Here is an 18195-nt window from a genome sequence, read left to right as displayed (position 1 = left end):
GATAGATGTGCATTTTGAAGAAGAAGAAGAAGAAGAAGAGGAGGAGGAGGAGGAGGAGGAGGAGTTTGGATTTATATCCCTCCTTTCTCTCTTGCAGGAGACTCAAAGGGGCTGACAATCTCCTTGCCCTTCCCCCCTCACAACAAACACCCTGTGAGGTAGGTGGGGCTGAGAGAGCTCCGAGAAGCTGTGACTAGCCCAAGGTCACCCAGCTGGCGTGTGTGGGAGTGCACAGGCTAATCTGAATTCCCCAGATAAGCCTCCACAGCTCAGGCGGCAGAGCAGGGAATCAAACCCAGTTCCTCCAGATTAGATACACGAGCTCTTAACCTCCTACGCCACTGCTGCTGGTCACTATTTTGCACTTTATCATTTACTAAAACACAGATCACTGCTATTTAGTTATGTTTGTGAGCAGCTATGACATAGTGGTTTACTTTTTTTTTTGTCAAGTGTTCAGCACACCGTATTGTTCTTTTTGGATTCTCTCTGAAATAGGTTAGGCTGAATGTGACTGGTCCAAAGTCACCCAGTGTTGCTTCCACAACAGAATGGGGATTCAAACCTGACTTGCCAGTATTCTTTTTATTTTAGCCATTACATTCACACTGACTTTTTATTCACTCCAGCACCTAAATTAGTGACAATATAGTAAGAGAACCTAGGGTTAAGGTGGGGTGTTTGTAGGATTGCCAGCAGGAGTCTGGGAGGTGCCTGGGAGATGAGGAGATGCTGCATTTTGTTGGGAGATGCTGTTGGCCAACATTGTTGGCCAACAGCATTAACTAATTTGCAGGGAAAACCTGGAAATGGCCCCAGTCTGTTCTAGGAACCACCAGAAATATATGGTTTTCCTGGTGCTCTGCCAGTGAGGTGCCTTCTACAATGCAACTTTGGTCTAGAGAAACTGGGTGCAGGCCAGATCTCAGGAATCATAGGCCCAGTTTGCTTATTTAGGCCCTGGTAGGCTACAGTTCACTGGATACAGCACAAAATAATGGTATTTGGAGACAGATATAGATGCTCTACCCTTTTCCTATGAACCTTACCACCCAACCCCTAAAGAATAACATATTTACACATTCAGAAATAGACTGATGGCAGATAAGTAATCTAAACAGTAAATAAATAAGCATAGGGGACAAGTGTAGAGTCTTATGTAGGCAAGGGTCAAACATCTTGAATAGCTAAGGGCAAAACTAAAAAGTACTCTTAAATGGATAGCGTATAGAAACAGAGGTATAACAAGTAAAATATGAATATGAACACAGAAATGGCATGCTTATAATTTAATCCATAATGCTAGTTTAGATGGTAAAAAACTGAGGAATGGGGCAGCATTTAGATTAGTACTAATGTGAGTAGTAATCTGGTTCAGGCATTTGTAATTATTCTCATCAGGAAGGCTAAAAATAAGTCTTGCTTTCAGCATTTCACTGTGGAATTTTAAAAAACAGTCTCTTGCAAAGAAAATTCTACATTCAATTTAAAAGAAAAACTAAGTTCAAGTGGAGCCTTGTAATCAGGTGGTTTAGGGAAATGATTAAAACCATTTCAGTTACAATTTTGTTCGTGTAAGAAAAATGAGAGGAGACATTCTTAAACACGTCAGGCATAAAGAAATTCAGAGCTGATGTGCATGATTGCAAGGAGGAAGCAGTCGTCTCACCCAACTGCGTTGGGGGGAGGGGGACTTTGTTAAACAGGTATTACTATGGACAACACAAAATGCCCGTAAATAAAACAAAGAAGACTGGTATTCAGGAAGCTAACCTAAAGTTTACATGCCGTGCATTCAAGACAACCTTTTGGATCATAACAGCACGAGCATGGCTTGTATGCTCCCTTCATATGTGGATATGGTTTTAAATTCCAGGTTGAGAAATTCCTAGCGATTTGAGCATGGAACCTGGGGAAAGTTGAACTTCAAGTGGGGAGGGACCTCAGCAGAATATAATGCTGTAGAATCCACCCTCTGAAGCAGTCATTTTCTCTAGGGAAACTAACATCTGAAATCTGGAGTTCAGATGTAATTCCAAGAAATCTCCAGGCCCCGCCTGGAAGTTGACAACTCTATGGGCAGAGTATGACTGAACGCTTGTCAATTTGGGAAACTTCCAATCAGACGCTATGTTTTGCAATCTCAGTCTGCAGAGAAAAAAAACCAGGCTTCTACATCACAGCAAGTAAGAGTTAGACATGGTTTCTATACCGGGAAACTTTCCAACACTTTTCATGCACAAGGGCCGCATGATGTAAGCACAACATGCAAGCTTTGTTTGCACAAACAAAAATTTGCCATGATGCATCTTATTGCAGGGAATTTAATCTTGCTTGCAATCAGTGGGAGATGGATAATGTACCCTCTCCCTTTTGAGCTATATAAACCAGGGCTATCAGCATTCCAGGCTAAATGGAACTTGCTCATTCAAACTGGAACCTGTCCAGCTTTACTTCCCTGATGTGCTGGATTATGAATCATTTGGAGTCCAGGACTTTTCTCAGAGAAGATATGCAAGTTTAACCTTCTTGGGGGAAAGGAAGAAATTTGGGTTGCTCTTCTGAACGGACCCCCCTACCCAGTGGTGGGATTCAGCCGGTTCGCACCACTTCGTCAGAACCGGTTGTTAAAATGGTGCTTGTATACAACCAGTTGTTAAATTATTTGAATCCCACCACCAGAACCAGTTGTTAAATTACCGGTATTTGAATCCCACCACTGCCCCTACCCCAGTAGTTTCTCATTGGTATACCACAAATCCTTACAAATATGTGCAAATTAAAAAGAAACCACTGCCGAGCAAAAGAAAAAAAGAATGTTAAAAGAAACATTACAAAGTCCAATGACAAACAAAAATGTTTTGGATGGCAAACATAGAAGGAGCAAGATTGGCCATCTTTAAGCCCAATTTCCATAATAGAAAACATGCAACAGGCTGAGTGAAATGAGGCTTGTAACGCACCACAGTTGCAGCAATGTTTACTAAAAGGTCTACCCAGCAGCATGGGTGATGCACATCTGCAGCTGAAAAGACTTTTTCAGAAGTCCACCTGGATTCAAAATAGCCCTCCTTTGCCCCAGATAGCTTTGTCAAACCCCAGATCTAAGAGAGCAGGAAACTGTCACTCCAAACAACCCAAAGCCCAGTAGCTGAGAATACAGCTCTTGCCAGTGTCCTCAAGTCGTGTGCAATTAAATTCCTGACTAATCTCTTGAGGAATGCCAGGCACAGTAGCACGGCAGGCTGGATGGAAATAGATCTGAGGTACATTGAAGGCTCCAGAAATTACTTACCCCGGTCATCTTCCCGTGCCACGGTGTGTCATCCATTTGGAAAGGTGACCCGTTTTCTCTTATGTCCAGATAGTATGAGGCAAAAAAAGTGAAGCAGCTTGTTTGTGGTGTGCTTGCTGATTTCAGTGACCCATGAGTGGACTGTCTCAGGAGGGAGAGAGAAGAAAGTTTCTGGAAACAAAATAAAATAGTGCTTGATTTTATAATACCCCCTGGAGAGTGCCAAGATAGGGAGAGGTGGTAATTTGTCAGGCTTCATAAAATGATGAACAAAGTTTTTTAAAGAGCCACTGGCATTGGGACCCAGCCAGAAAAGGAGAAGGAGGGGGGTAAGGGAAGAAAGTAGCAGGGGGCGGAGGAAGGCTCTCCTTCGTTAAGCCTTTTGAAGCAGCATGCAATCACATGATGGTTAATGTGATTCACTTCAGCCTTTTGACAAAAAGATACATGAACAAGATCTGGAGACGCTAGGGCCTTCCGGCTCAGGCAACTGCCCTAGGCATGATTAACTCTCTTTGTATTTGTACAATGGCTGAAGTTGAGGTTCCTGTGGCTTTGGCGGTTTAAACATGTCCAACGCAAAACCAAATGACAATGAGGTATTTTGTAGAGCTCAAGCATCAAATTCCTGTTCTAAACAGGACTAGATAAAATGTGTTGGGAGGCCTCACGGGTCTGTATTCTCTTACTGGCATGCTGGCCCCATTGTCAGATTCACTGAGTACAGAGGTGCTGAGCACGGGCGGAGTGAGGGGAAACTGCACCGGTGCACTATCGCGCCCTGAACCTCTCCATGCCCCTGTCCGCCCTGTACCACCCTGCAATGCCCCTGCCATGGAGTGTGCCCAGTGTGTCGCCCCACCCCCACCCCCCTGGCACTATGCCATTGGTACTGAAGCTACCCTGTGATGTTTGCAAAGTCAGTGGGGCAGAATGGAATGATTCCTGACAGAGAGGTAGACAGCGAATACAAGGAGTTTTAATGAGCACAAGGAGGAATTTAATACTCTTGCCACAAAGGTCAGAATAGGTATCATAAGAATGGTTTCTGATTTAGGATCCCCCACAGCAGGGTGTAAGAAGGGTCAGCCCTGGTTAATATTTACATGTGTAACCTCCAAGGGTCACCTGAGTCATGACACTGATGTGGAGGCAGCCAATGGCAAACCACCTTCAAACCTCTCTTGCCTTGAAAACTGCATGGATTTGCCATCAATCAGCATTGACTTGAGGGTACACACACACACACACAAGAAAAACAGTAACAACTAAAAAAAACAAAAAACCAGAAGGATGTAGCTTTAACTGTGGATCCTGAATTGTCTTTGAACATGCAGTATATTTATTAGATGAGCAAATATTTTATACAACAGACCCATTGTTCTTCCGCTCACACAATCCTTTGCCCTTGGAGACCACGGCTCCTTCAGGATGGAACTCCCTCTTCAGACAGCAACTTCAGAAAACTAGTTGCCTCACATTTCCTCCTGATATAATAGCTCACCGTTCCCTGAACAAAATAGGATAATTTTATTGTTTGGCTCCTTAGGAGTCTTGCTTGGTTCTGCCTGAGTAATACATGATCTGAAGAAACTGTGGCATCTGAGTGTGTGTGAAGTGCTGTTAAGTCACAGCCAACTTATGGCAGAAAGTTTCCTGTGCTGTATGCAGGTGTTTTGTTTTTTAAAAAGCTCTTACTTCCTAACACATGTGGGGAGAAATGCTTAAGCACCCCCATCTTCAATCAGGATTATTTGGACACAGGGGCTCTTGGTGGAAATACGCCATCAACTCCTTATAGGAATCTGATTGGGGTGGATCACCTATGATTCCTGGGTTTGTGGGAGAATGGGAGTTTCTTTCTACAACCAATATTTTATTACTATTCTTCATCTGTGTTTTTGGTGGGGATTGAGGGGTAGTCGTTTTAGTTGGATGCAGGAGGGGGATGAGCTTGAAGATGACAGCTAAGGGGACTATGGAGGAGGCCCCCTCTGGGTCAGAAATCACAGTTCTCAAGTTGTAGGAGGTATGACGGTGGGAGGAGTAAGTATAGAAAGGTCACAGAGATGTAGACATGCTTGGTGTCCTTCCAGTCTCTGTCCCACCCCAAAGCATGCTGATGAAGAGGCGAGGGTTATTTACCTTTCTCTGTCACTGATGCTGTGCAAAGCCAGATCCATTAATAAGACCAGACCTCTATACGATTTCTTTTTAGAGCAAAATGTGGATCTGGCTTGTGTGGCCGAGACCTGGGCGAGGTGACTATACTTATTGGGGAGGCTTTCTCCAGCAGAGCTCTCCCTACTCCAGAAATACCAGGTATTGAGTGTGTTGGCTTGGTGTGGAACACTGAGGAGAGAATGACTATCTGACTGGTGTACGGTCTGTCTAACGCGCTGGCCGATACCCTGTCGAAGCAGTCGGAAGTGGTGGCAGGCTGGGCCTTGGAATTCCCCAGAGGGGTCTGCAACCTGTGGCTCTCCAGATGTTCATGGATACAAATCCCATCAGCCCCTGTCTGCATGGCCAATTGGCATGGGCTGATGGGAATTGTAGTCCATGACCATCTGGAGAGCCACAAGTTGCAGACCCCTGCCCCAGACTATTGGTTCTGGGGAAATTCAACATCCATGTGCTGTGCTGCCTCCAAGCAAGCCTTTGACCGGGCGTCTTCCATGATGGCACTGGGACTCTCCCAAGTTTTTTCAGGTTCTACACATATAGCAGACTATACCCTGGATTTAATTTTGGAGACAGGAATAGGTGTGGGTCTGGTTACAAATTCCAGTGCCATTGTCAGACCACCACGCCCTAAAGGTCTGCCTGAGCATCCCATGCCCTCCTGTTTGGGTGGCAAGCTGATTAATACTCACCTGCAGAGACTTATGGATCCAATCAGTTTCTGGAATGCTCTGCGGGATCCAGCGCCTTCCACCGATTTACCGGATGAGCTGAGAGAGGACTGGAACAATCAGCTCTCCACGAGATCATGCCCTGATGCCCTCTGTGTCCCTGTGCCAAACCAGCACTATGGTACACCATGGAGCTGAGGAGGAAATGGGAGCTCAGACAGCAAGAGTGAGACTGGAGGAAGACTTGTGCCGAAGAAGCAAGCACATCTTATAGGATCTGTATGAAACCCTATGAGGTGGTGGTAAAAGCTGTGAAAAAAGATTATTTTGCACCTAGCATCGTGTCTACAAGCTTGCGTCCAGCACAATTGTTTAGAATTTAGCTGTGATGATTTTGCAAGTTATTTTCTGGATAAGACCTTGTCTCTCCACCAGGATCTTCCTGCCAGCTTTCATACCGTAAGTAAACTAGAGGCCATCAATTGGACCAATTCAGCTGCCTCTCTCAGGACAATGTGGACAGAATCCTGTGTGCTAGATCCCTCCCTGCCCTTCCTGGTTAGTGAAAACTGACAGGGAGAAAATGGGGGAAATTGTTAATCACTCCCTCAGTACTGTAAGTTTTACCAGCAGTTTAAAGGAGGCCGTACTGAGACTTTAAAAAGCCATCATTAGATCTAGCCAATTACCCCCCAGTTTCTAATCTACCTTTTCTGGGTAAGGTAATTGAGAGTGGTTGCTGAGTAGCTCCAGATGTATCTGGCGGTATCATCAACCCTAGACCCATTCCAATCCAGTTTCTGCACTGCCCATGGGATAGAAGTGGCTCTCACTGCCCTCGTGGATGACCTCTGGAGACTCCTGGGCCAAGGCAGGACCACATTGCTGTTATTATTAAATATCACAGCAACATTCGACTTGGTCAACCACCTCGTCAGTGTTATTATGTTACAATCCACATTTCCTGTTATTGAAGATCTTCCGGTGTCAAATATTTCTGACCAGCTCATTATTCTAAATAGCTTGCTCCGTCATAGGGGCATATGTGCCTACTTCCTAATGGCCTGTTGGTGAACTCTGGTTTACTTATTCATTTACTTCATGACCTGCCTTTCTCCTCAGTGGGGCCCTAAGTGGCTTGCACTGTTTTCCTCTTCTCCCTTTTATCCTAACAATCGTATGAGAAAAGTTTGTCCTAACCCTAACCCAAGACCACTCAGAAAGCTTCCATGGCAGGGAGAGGATTCAGACTTGGGTCTCCCAAATCCTAGTCTGACACTGTAACCGCCACAAAACACAGGCTCTGACTGATGCATCTTCAGATCTAGGAACCTATCTGTGCAAAGTTAAGATCTGGGTTGTGATAAGAGAATGTCACCAACCAGTGGTAGAAGGGAGACCTGCACATGCATGCAAAGGATACCTTGGATAGATGAGATTAAATGCATTCTGCACATCTCCTGACATAAACTCATATTTTTAAAATACAAAATCACATACATATAACCCCCTTCCCCCCCACTCATGACATTTTAAGGTCATGAGATTTTAGGGATACCCTCCCAACCCTTCTTTTTACCTCAAGTCAAAGGCTGTTGCACACTTTACTGGTCCCAGTGGGGACTAGCAGGCTATGCAACATTCAGAGCTATGAAGACCTGCAGAGCTAGAAAGAAACTGCTCAGGCAAGGAGAAAGAAAAGCTTGTAGGCTAGGAAAAGAGGAAGCCACTGTTAAAGGCTGAAATTTCCTTCTGGGAGATGGTGGTGATTTGGGCACCAGCTTGACTTTACAGTGTAGGCAGCAAGGCACAAGACTGAAAATCCACATGAACAAAGGAACGCTCTTTTCTTCACGCCGTGCAGCTTCCCCCTCCCCTCCCCTGATGTTCTTCACTCTTTAGGTATGAAAGATTAACAGACTTTGGAGCGGGGGGCGGGGAGAAGAAACAGGGCATTCTGCCAAACTGGAACATTCATTGCTATCCCACAAAATTTAACTTGTAGCACATATCAGGCTGCTGTATAGCAAAATGTGTGCCGTATCCTCTGAACATCAGTTCCATATCATTGCTGTTCTGGCCCCAGATCATCATTCATAATAGGCCTAAATTTCCAACCTGCATGTATGACCAATTTCACAAGAGGTATTTAATTTATTTTTCCTGCCCGATTGGATAACACCAATGTAATATTCCATGCTCAAAAGGCAGTAGTTTTATATTTCAGTATCATAGCCACGGTTTTCTCATGCTGCTGGTCTATGGTGAAGACAGCCACCAACCAATGCATATCTTCAGTCTGTAGCAACTCACAAGATTATAATTTGCATCTATGAAATTAATAAAACTACATGATATGAGATTGTGGTCCAGAGTCTTTATTCCATCCTCTTGTGAACATTCCCCCACCTCCATACAGAAAACCATTTTTGGCAACATTTTTGAAACCTACCCATAATTCTAATGTAGAGTTCTGACAGTCCGTGAGGCCAAAGGACTTTCCACTATTTGGTGCAGATCAATTTACAAAATCAAGCCATGAGCTTTTCAGAATGTTGGGAAGGCTGTTGGGACCCTGGACAATTGGAAGAAGGCTGTCGCATTACAGTGTGGCCAAAGGGCCTACTGCAAAAGGAACAACTTATTGCCTAGTCTGGAATACTAAGCTGTTTTACCTGGCGCAGTGTGTCAGGTATGCTGATATTCAGGATAGCCCCCTTAACACCTTTACGATTTAGACACCAGAGTGTTGTGGGGTTTCTGGGCTGTAGACATCCTTTCTGTTTCTCCTTATCACTCAGCTTCTTGCTGAAATGCCAACCAACCAACCAACTGAAGTGGAGGTTGACCACAATAGGTAATTTCCACCAGATAATCTGCTCAACCATGTCACTTGTGTGACAGTGGATCACGTAAAGTGTCTCAGATCCTGGAAATCCAATTTCAGCAGCGAATCTAGTAAGATATCAAACTGGAATATATACATTTCCCCACTCTCAGCCTTTGACTCTTGCTCCCCTGCCCCCAATTCTCTTAAATAAATGTTAATCCACTGAGCAATTTGCAGGGGTTTTTCCAGAGTAAGGTACAGACAATGCCTATAGCATAACAGAGATGCTACTCTCCCCAAAAATATCTAAAGCTTTTCCTGGTGTTTTTTTTTCCCCTTCAGAAAGTTCCAATGAAAAAGAGAGAAGTCAAAGGACATCTCTGGCCTCTTTCCTCGCATCTCCAAAACTGGGACAAATTCAATTCACCTACATTGTTTTGCCATAATTTTTTGCTGTATTAGATCAATTTCCTTTTTATTAATTTGGATCATACCTTTCAATGGACAAAGTGTGCTGGCAAAGGAGGAAGCTTTCAAGTCACAAAGAACACTAACTTGACAAAGGTTAGATAAGAGCTGAATGCACTCTGAATTCAAGTGTAAATCGAATTAAATAACATCACATCTGAATTATTTTAGCGCCCATCTTCTTCTGACCATCATCATTAAACACTGAGAGTAACTTCTAACGCAAAGTTTGTACTTTTTATCCTATGTGTATATTTCTGGATTCATCTGTCTGGATTCGTGCTTTGCCTGTGCTCAGGTGCATCTGATCAATTTACAGGGCTCTCAGCTGGAAGCTAACATGACTAAACAAAACTTTGTACAAAATATGCAAGCTCTGTCTCGGTATGAAAGGATGACAGCTAACAGACTTAGCTAGATAAGAGTTGTGCTTCTGCACTAATTCGTTCCTTGCCAGAATGCCTGGGAAATGAGATTTTCATTCCAAATTCAAGAAATCAAAACACTTATTGGGTTCACATCTTAATCTTATATTTATATTTTAAGTTATTTCTCAACAGTTAAAATAATAAAAAACCACACTTGTTACCATGATCCTAGCTCAACTGAACATTAGTACATCAGCTACACATCACCAGAATGTAATCACAAAAATTCCAATGCACTCAGTTACTTTTAAGGATCTAGAGAACAGAGAGAGCAGTTACAAATAAAATTTCAGAGATCATATGCTTAGTACTTCCTAACCTTTTTTGCCCACAGTTCTCTGAGAAACTTACAATTGCAATAGGCATGTTATCGACCTGATGTACTTTCGAAGAGCAACATGCTACTAGATTAGGAAAACTGTCACCAGGTGCTAATTATGTTTTGCAAGATTTTAGATAAAAGTTGCATCCTTTCCAAATGTGTTACAAAAATTCCTCTTTAGAATGGTGCATTATTACATTTTGAGCACCATTCAAGCAAGGCAGCCTCCTGTGTCACACGGACCAGGCCTTCCTGGTCCTTTCCCTGTTCAACCAGAACCCATCATTTGGTCAGTGAAGATTTGCAACCATTCTTTTAATTCCACAGAACTAAGGAGAGCTCTTTGCTCACCAGTAAAGGCAGCTGTGACACCTGAAGAACAAAAAATTGGTTGTTAAGCAGCAATTTAAGATGTTCAGCCTTCTAACGGAACCATCTACTCAGGTCCTCATATTTTCTGTAAATCTGTGTGCACAAATATTGGTGTTTTGGGTTCCTGAGGATCTCAGCTCCTGCTCCCCCTTTTAAAAGCAAAACATACGTTTGAAAACTGGCAGGAAGCGCTGTGAAATTACCCAGTCAAAAAGAGGAGCTTCAGTTTCCTGCAGTCTGACTTGTTGGCACTCGATTTATTCTCTCCCATTCGGCACCTCAGTCTGCACTTTCCCTTTGTTATCCCGTCATTCCTCACCAAACGTTTATGCAGAAACTCAAATCCATGTTCAGAATAAAGCATGCCAATTGAAACAAATGAAGAAAATGTGTGTATACTTTATTGATCTGTATTTATTTCGAGCACCGAATTTAAATTGTGTATGCACATGAGAAGACCTAGAAAATAATAGACCACTCATATCGTCACCAGGAAAGCTGTGCAGTATTCCAGAACAAATGTCCCTGACCCTAGAAAGGTGATTTGAGATAAGTTTATGGCGACTTTAGAATCGTGAACTAGTGACTTCTGTGGGAACTGGATCTATATAATGCTCTGCTGCTTGCAATCGGTGTGAATTTCTCCAAGGCCCCAAATCCTAAGCACACCTCCCATTACTGAAGAGTCACTAATATGCAATTACAAATCCTGATACGATCACGGCTACTGCAAAGAATCGGAATTCAACTGAGCTATAGCCTCATTGCATGTTGCATAGCTGTGTAGGTATGTGGGGTATTGTGTATGTGTCTGCCATCTCTCCAGCAGGATGCTTAAGATGAATGATAATACAAAACCCTGAAGAAAGCTGAGTTGAAGAGGCAGACAGAAAGAGTAACTGATCAATTGTAGCTTCCATCAGGGAGACCTATGAAGAGGCTACACTGGTGCTTCATACCAAAAACCAAGCTATAAATGAGAAGGGAGTCAAAATGGACCTAACGACAGATGCACGTTGCTTTCAGAAAATGCACCTCCAAGTATGCAGCATTTAAATTGTGCAAAGTGACCCGCAGTGAGTATTACTTCCAAGGCCACAGTAAGTTCACTCTTGGTAGGATATGTAGGATCTATTTTATGTGAAAGAGGTTCATCCAGAAGTGAAATCTGGAGAACAAAGAAGTAGAAAGCTGTTATAGAGATCTCTTCTGTATCAGGAAAGGAAACTGCTTAACCATTTGACCAAGGGTAAGGATGTAAACTGGATCACAACTCAGCACTGCACCACACATGCCGCTTAGGAAGACACGGGAGTGCAGGTACTTAAGGGACTTTCCCAGATCTTCCTTTAGAGAAAGAGGGATACACTAAATGGGAGACATGCAATCTGGATAGCTACTGGAAACCTTTGAACATTCTTCAAATCTTGTAGAGAATATCTTCTCTCTCGAATGGGTTAATAACAGAAAATAATATGCACACAGTTCTGTCTTTATTAACACTGTTAACTGCTGGATATGTCTGAGCCTGGCCTGGAGGGAGGAAACCCCCAAGACCGAAAGGGCCTCCTGTCAAGAGATGCCAGAGTACCTGCCACTCACATGGGCTCAAACAGGCAGAATTACATAAGGGAGATCAAAGAAAGGAGCAGGCAGGGGAACAGAAATATCCTGCCTCCTCACTTTGCCCTACAGAGTTACATACAGGATTTTTTTCAGCAGCAATGGGTTCTCATCTCCATCTTCAGATTCACATACAAGTCTGGTAATTGACATCACGCCTTCGTGCTTGCTTAGAAGCTTAAATAAGTACAGTGAAAGTGACTCAGCAGGTATTCCTGAAGGGACTTCCTATATGACACATCTCTTTGCGTACCCACACCCTATGAATATACTTTAAATTAGCCAACTGCCCTGGTGCTAGATATATATCTTCTTGTAACAGGGATCTCTTCTAGTGAACAGATCTTCCACCTCTGAAAACCTCCTTGCGGTGCTCTCTGCTCCAAAGCGTGACAGAAACACAGCTGATTTTCGAAAGCAGCAGCTTCAAGTTAGCATTTCATTACAAAGGAAGATGCTAGGGTTCTAACCCTGGCTCACAGACCTTTTAAAGAACCATCACAACCATTCAATTTCCCTTTTTCTGCTTTGATTTCAGATCCCACTGGGAATTATTCATCCAGAAAACATCCACATGCATAGTCAAAAATTTAGAACCTCTTCAGACGAACATCAAACCTCTCCCAAATGGTTGAAGATGCAATAGAATGAAGGCTGTAAACGTCAAAATTCCCTTCAAGGTCATGCAACTCAAGCAGGTAGTGAGGGAAGGCCTTTGCTTTGTGGCAGCCTATTTGTCTATCAGAAGGAAAAAAACACTACCAACTTTTTCCTTTGAAATACTTTATAGCTAAATCTTGCTACTTCTCCCTTAAGAATGTGTTCTGTGCACTATAATTCATTTTTGGGTACCATGTTTGTTTTTAAAAGTTCAGTGCTAGATGGTTTGAGAACAGCAGCAAAGCAGGGCAACATCAGCCAAGGAAGAGCTGCCCCGACCAGGGCACAGCCTTTTTTCTGACCCTCCAGCTCCACATAACTCAGCCAATCAAAAGTCATGTCGGAGTCACCATTAAAAAAAAATGCTAATCAATGGTCTGTAGCATTGAGGGTGGAAAACACTGTGGTCTCACAGTTCTGGTTGAAAGCAAGAGAATAACTTGATGATGCTCCGGCTGTAGCAGATCGGCAGTCTTGTTCCACATATACAGCCAACGCTGCAAGCTTTGTAGGCACAGGGCTCAAGGGAATAGTGATTAAGCAATGTTAAAGGAGAAAGAGAGAGAGAGCCACTGATCGTAATGGAGAATAATACACTGAAAATTCTGCATCTCTTTTTCATTCTTGCTATGCAAGGAATTGCAAAATGACCACAGCAAAATTTCCCACCCACTGAGGAGCTGAACAATTTCCTACCTGCAGCTCAGAATTTCCTAATCATGGTGATCGAGGCTTAAAAATTAGACAAAAAGCAGATCAGCAGTAATATTTCTGTTCAGAGAAGAAATGCCCCTGACTCTATGCCTTTGGTGATAATATATCCCTGGCTCATAGATCGATTGAAAATCTCTGGATGGGGCATTTCGAACCAGTGTTGAGGACAGGACCAGCTGCCCACTTATTCTAAGTACCCAACAATTTCCAGCCTCCCAAGCCTGTGGTTTCAATTGCCAAATGTGGATTCTACTGGAACAACAGCTACTCCCAAATGAATAATGACAGGACACAGACAGAACCTGCCTGCCTAGCAGCTTGAAGTAAAGCTCTCTTCTTTCTTATAATAAAGCAAATCTTTGTCGATTACTCCTAACCCTATTCTAGGTGACAAAGGGCCTGACTTTTCCCCTGGAAAATCAGAGCTTTTCTAAAGTGTTCCCTAAAGTAATGAGAGTTACTTAGTACCATGGGTTTGCTGCTCATCCTGTTGTGCTCCCCTTGTCTCTCGCTTTTCCTCCGTCCCTTCCCTGTATATCTGCCTTGCAGTCTGTGGGTTGAGATGTGGAGTCACCACAGTGATCCTGGCAACTGACTACAGAAGTAATTCACATACGTCAACCCATGAACACAGATATAGACAGCTAAGCAGGAAAAGTCTGAATTACCAAGTCATTCATTCAGTGCTGAGGAAGGTACCATCCAGGATGGTTTCCAGCTCTGCTTTCATGCTGAGCATAAGGAGTACTGGTGCAACATAGTGGACTTGAGAGAGGCAAAAGGGAAGGACAATTAGCACCCAGTGCTTTGTAGGGCAACAGAGAAACCCACATTTTTGCAGAACACCCCTCCCCCTCCCTTGATGGAGAAACGTTTCTCATTTTATCCACACACTTCTTGCAATCTCAAGGGTTTAATATCACCAGTAACTCTCACCTCTTAAGCAACAGTAAACTTTGGCAAAAGAGAGCTTTCACTTGGTGGTATCTACCAAACCAACACCTTGTACAGATGGAATTATTCCAAAAGGTCTCTATGAAATAAGTTTGGACTTCATAATGACTTCCTCCCAACAGGTTTCTGGCCACCAGGGCCTTCATTTGGCATTAATTTGGCCGTTTTGTAAAGTTTCAGGCCATTCTACAGCTAAACAGGGATGCCTTTTATACAAATCCCAAAAAGCAAAGGCATCAGCCCGCTGTTCCCCTTCACCTGAAACACAAGGCGGTTTTTCCAGCAGAATGAATGGTGGCAATGATTTTACTGCTTAAGAGCAAAGCAAGAAATCCTGGTAACATGTTAGATATATTTATAGGACCTGTGTACTCAGGACAACAGAGGGGAATTGGAGAGGGGAAAGAGTGCAAAGGGGGAAGTTTAGCACATCAGTCATTCAGGAAAGACAAAATAAATCTTCTGATATAGCAGCACTTGAGCAGTCAGCCGTGCTGTGAAGACCTTGATCGAGATCAACCGCATGCCAACTTGGTTCCAGAAGTATGTCTGAGAACCTCTCTCTTCAGCAGTATCTGTTACATGGATAATTCTTTTGCCCCGGCATTGGCAGATAATTTAAATATCGCAGCTTAAATGAGTCCTGGGGGAGAGAAGACAAAAGAAGAGCAGTTCTTCATCCACATCTTTGAAAATGGAACCTTGTAACTAGTGAAAATATGATTATTTGCTGGTGTAGAAATTCAAGATTCATACAGCCAGACAAATGTAGCAGATGTTGAAGACTCTAATATGTCCACCAGCCAAAGCAGCAATTGCCCACCTCCAAATTCTTTGCCTAATTCCCTACTGTTTGAACAGTTTCAAAAGCCAGCCCCTTTATTAGTGTCCAGCTGTCAATGCAAGAGCAAAACAGTCTGAAAGTGGATTATAGAAGAAGGAGCTCTGTTCAAGATTATGTAAAACCTTGCAACACCCCCCCCTTTCCCCATTATCACTTCCTCAGTCAAAACTCTGCCCCTTCATCAACTCAACTCCCTGCCTTATTCTCTACACTGTAAGTTAATTTTTAATTCCATGTTATGGTGTTAACCCAATTCTCTACACCCCAGCTTGTTTTAATCCCCTAGTACTCTTTCGTCGCCATGATATATCCTCTTTTATCCCTCCCACATATACATTCCAACTAGCATTTTGGGGCAGTTGCTGAATAAACTGCAAAACCATTACATAATCCCAGCGTGGGACTGCAGCATTCTGAAAGTCATCTAACTGTACAACTGTCTTAAAGCAGAGGTGTACAACTCTGGCACGCCAGATGTTCATGGACTACAATTCCCATCAGCCCCTGCTGGCATGGCCAATTGCAGGGGCTGTTGGGAATTGTAGTCCATGAGCATCTGAAGCGCCAGAGTTGGACATCCCTGTCTTAAAGCATCTCAATTCTAGCACAAAGTATTCCACTCTGCAATACTGGCCTTGCTTTGATCTGCTGCAATTTTCAAAAGGCCAGCTGGCCTTACAGGCAGGAAACTAAATTTCTGCCTAGTTGAAGTGATGACAAGATGCCCCTGTAGACTGACTCTGGGATGGCTATTATGCAGTCAAGGAAGTCTCCCATTTTCTTGCAAGAGGCAGAGAACTACCTGGCCATTTACAGCCCCCTCCCCCCCAACACTTTGTAGCCTCCAAGGTTTCTTTATTTTTACCTGTGTAAGTGTGAGGTACAGTGTAGTGCTATTTATCTGGAGATGTAAGTATATGTTCTGGAGGGGGAGCGGGTTGATTCTGCTTGTGTAGCTGGATCATTCAGGAAGTCCCAGATGAGAATGGTGTCATCATGTGAACTGCTGACAATCTGAAACTCATCAAACTGGAGCCTGAAAACGCGGCCAGAATGCTCCTGAGTCGGTTGAGAGGGAAGAAAGAAGAACAAGCCAAAAGCAGATTATATGTCTGAAATTGCTGGAAGTTTAATGCAAGTTCTGTTTATACTGTATTCATAGCTTACAAAGTTAAATGATGAAAATGAAGAAAATAAATAAATAAATAAATAAATAAACAAACAAACAAACAAACAAACAAACATACATACATACATACATACATACATACATACATACATACATACATATATTTGAATACAGTTACTCAGTTGTAAAGACCCAGAGATGCACAAGCTCAGAAATGTGTGGGAAGATCCTAAGGTAAAATTAACCACAAAACAACTAAGAACAAAACTCAATAATGAAATAAGAAGAATAGACATAGAGAATAGAACTAAAAAGCAGACTTTGCCCACTGAGCAATACGAGAAAGAGACCATGCAGCCCTGCTTCTCAAGGTTGCTCCTTCCCCACAAGGGTGAGATAAAGTCTTTGGTCACCAATTTTATGGCTTGATCTCTAGGAAATTCCAAAGGATACTCTGTGCCAGCACAGAACCTATATGTGAGCCTACGGAGGGGCTGTAAAGAACAATTGTAGTCTATGAACATCTGAAGGACCAGAGTTGGACACCCCTGCCTTAGGCCTTGTTTATATTTGAGACTTAGCCATGAGCTGCAGATCTACCCAGGCTTGAGCATGGGCAGAATTAAACTTAGGTGTCATTCATGCCAACTGCCAAGCATCTTACAAGTGTCCAATGAATTCTGAACTGCTTTCCTCATTTCGTTCTGCTGAATCAGCAAGGCACAGTCAAAGTAGGCATGTTCCTACAATCTTTTAAAGAAACACAACGGTATCTAGCAGAGGCTCTTTGCAGAAGAAGCAGAATTGCAGATTCCAATGACAAGAAGTAAGAACATACCTGACATGGAGGTGGAAAGACTTAAGTAGTCAAGCACCCTTACAGTTAAAAAAAATCCTATAAACTGTCTGACATTAATATTACTAGATTGCAACCTACACTCAGCTACAGGCAGCCGTGTCCCACCACTGGAGAATTACTTGTATTAGCAAGATGTGACTTGCATTGGGAGATGTGCCAGGTCTAGCTGAGCATTGTGGTCAAATGTAATCCATGGTCTTTGCTCTCTGAATTTTTCTATTTTGTGTACAGTGAAAAAAAACTACACAATGACGTTCAGAGCAATATTACCAACCTTCTCCCATTTTGCTATACACTCACTTGAACCATCATACTTCCTCTCTTGCAGTGGAACCAAATTGAAGTCTAAACCCTTGTGAATCCTCTCCTTAGAGCCAACCTTAAATGGATCTCAATGATAGAGGACAGCCATATTGCATTGGTGGCAACTACTGTTTGCCAAACGGTTAAGACTTTATTACATACTAACGGCATAACATATTCCTCATCCAGCTACTCGGCAACTGAAGGCTCTTACCACAAGTGTGCGTAGACAGAGAGTTCCAGCTGGGGCACGAGGGTCCAGGGCAGCCACCAGATCCCACACTTTGATTTTCCTGATGACAAAAGAAAGGAAGAGAGGTAATCAAGATCCCACTGAAAGAAAACAAACACTTTCTGAGATCTAAAGCTAGCTATTAAATACAATTTAGATGACAAACCCAACACATGGACAAAATGGATCATTTGAACCTTGGGGAGCTGCCATCAAAGCCTCAAAATTATAATGGTACAGGTGTTTCAGAGAGGGCCAGCAACAGCTTCAACTGTTAACTCTGCATGCGTACTAATGCCATGCCATC

At 43.1% G+C, this 18195-nt stretch overlaps 2 protein-coding genes across 6 annotated transcripts in view; both read right to left on the bottom strand.

Annotated features, from left to right (window-relative positions):
* Positions 1–3588, bottom strand: part of LOC125438020 (solute carrier family 2, facilitated glucose transporter member 9-like) — a 32671-nt gene extending 29083 nt beyond the window's left edge. Inside the window, exon 1 of the mRNA XM_048506154.1 lies at positions 3296–3588. Within this exon, the coding sequence (XP_048362111.1) occupies positions 3296–3331 (36 nt within the window). The 5' untranslated portion in view covers positions 3332–3588. The remainder of the gene's footprint in view (positions 1–3295) is intronic.
* A 6369-nt stretch (positions 3589–9957) lies between these two features.
* The window catches only part of BTRC (beta-transducin repeat containing E3 ubiquitin protein ligase), a 153740-nt gene continuing 145502 nt past the window's right edge, over positions 9958–18195 (bottom strand). For all 5 annotated transcript variants that reach the window (XM_048505358.1, XM_048505361.1, XM_048505360.1 and 2 more), the window contains 3 exons: positions 17871–17949; positions 16231–16424; positions 9958–15164 (listed from right to left, as the gene is read on the bottom strand). In XM_048505358.1, the coding sequence (XP_048361315.1) occupies positions 16263–16424; positions 17871–17949 (241 nt within the window). In that variant the 3' untranslated portion in view covers positions 9958–15164; positions 16231–16262. The remainder of the gene's footprint in view (positions 15165–16230; positions 16425–17870; positions 17950–18195) is intronic.

This window comes from Sphaerodactylus townsendi, linkage group LG08, assembly GCF_021028975.2.
Source record: "Sphaerodactylus townsendi isolate TG3544 linkage group LG08, MPM_Stown_v2.3, whole genome shotgun sequence".
Taxonomy (NCBI): Eukaryota; Metazoa; Chordata; class Lepidosauria; order Squamata; family Sphaerodactylidae; genus Sphaerodactylus; species Sphaerodactylus townsendi.
This window is presented reverse-complemented; position numbering and strand designations above follow the sequence as displayed.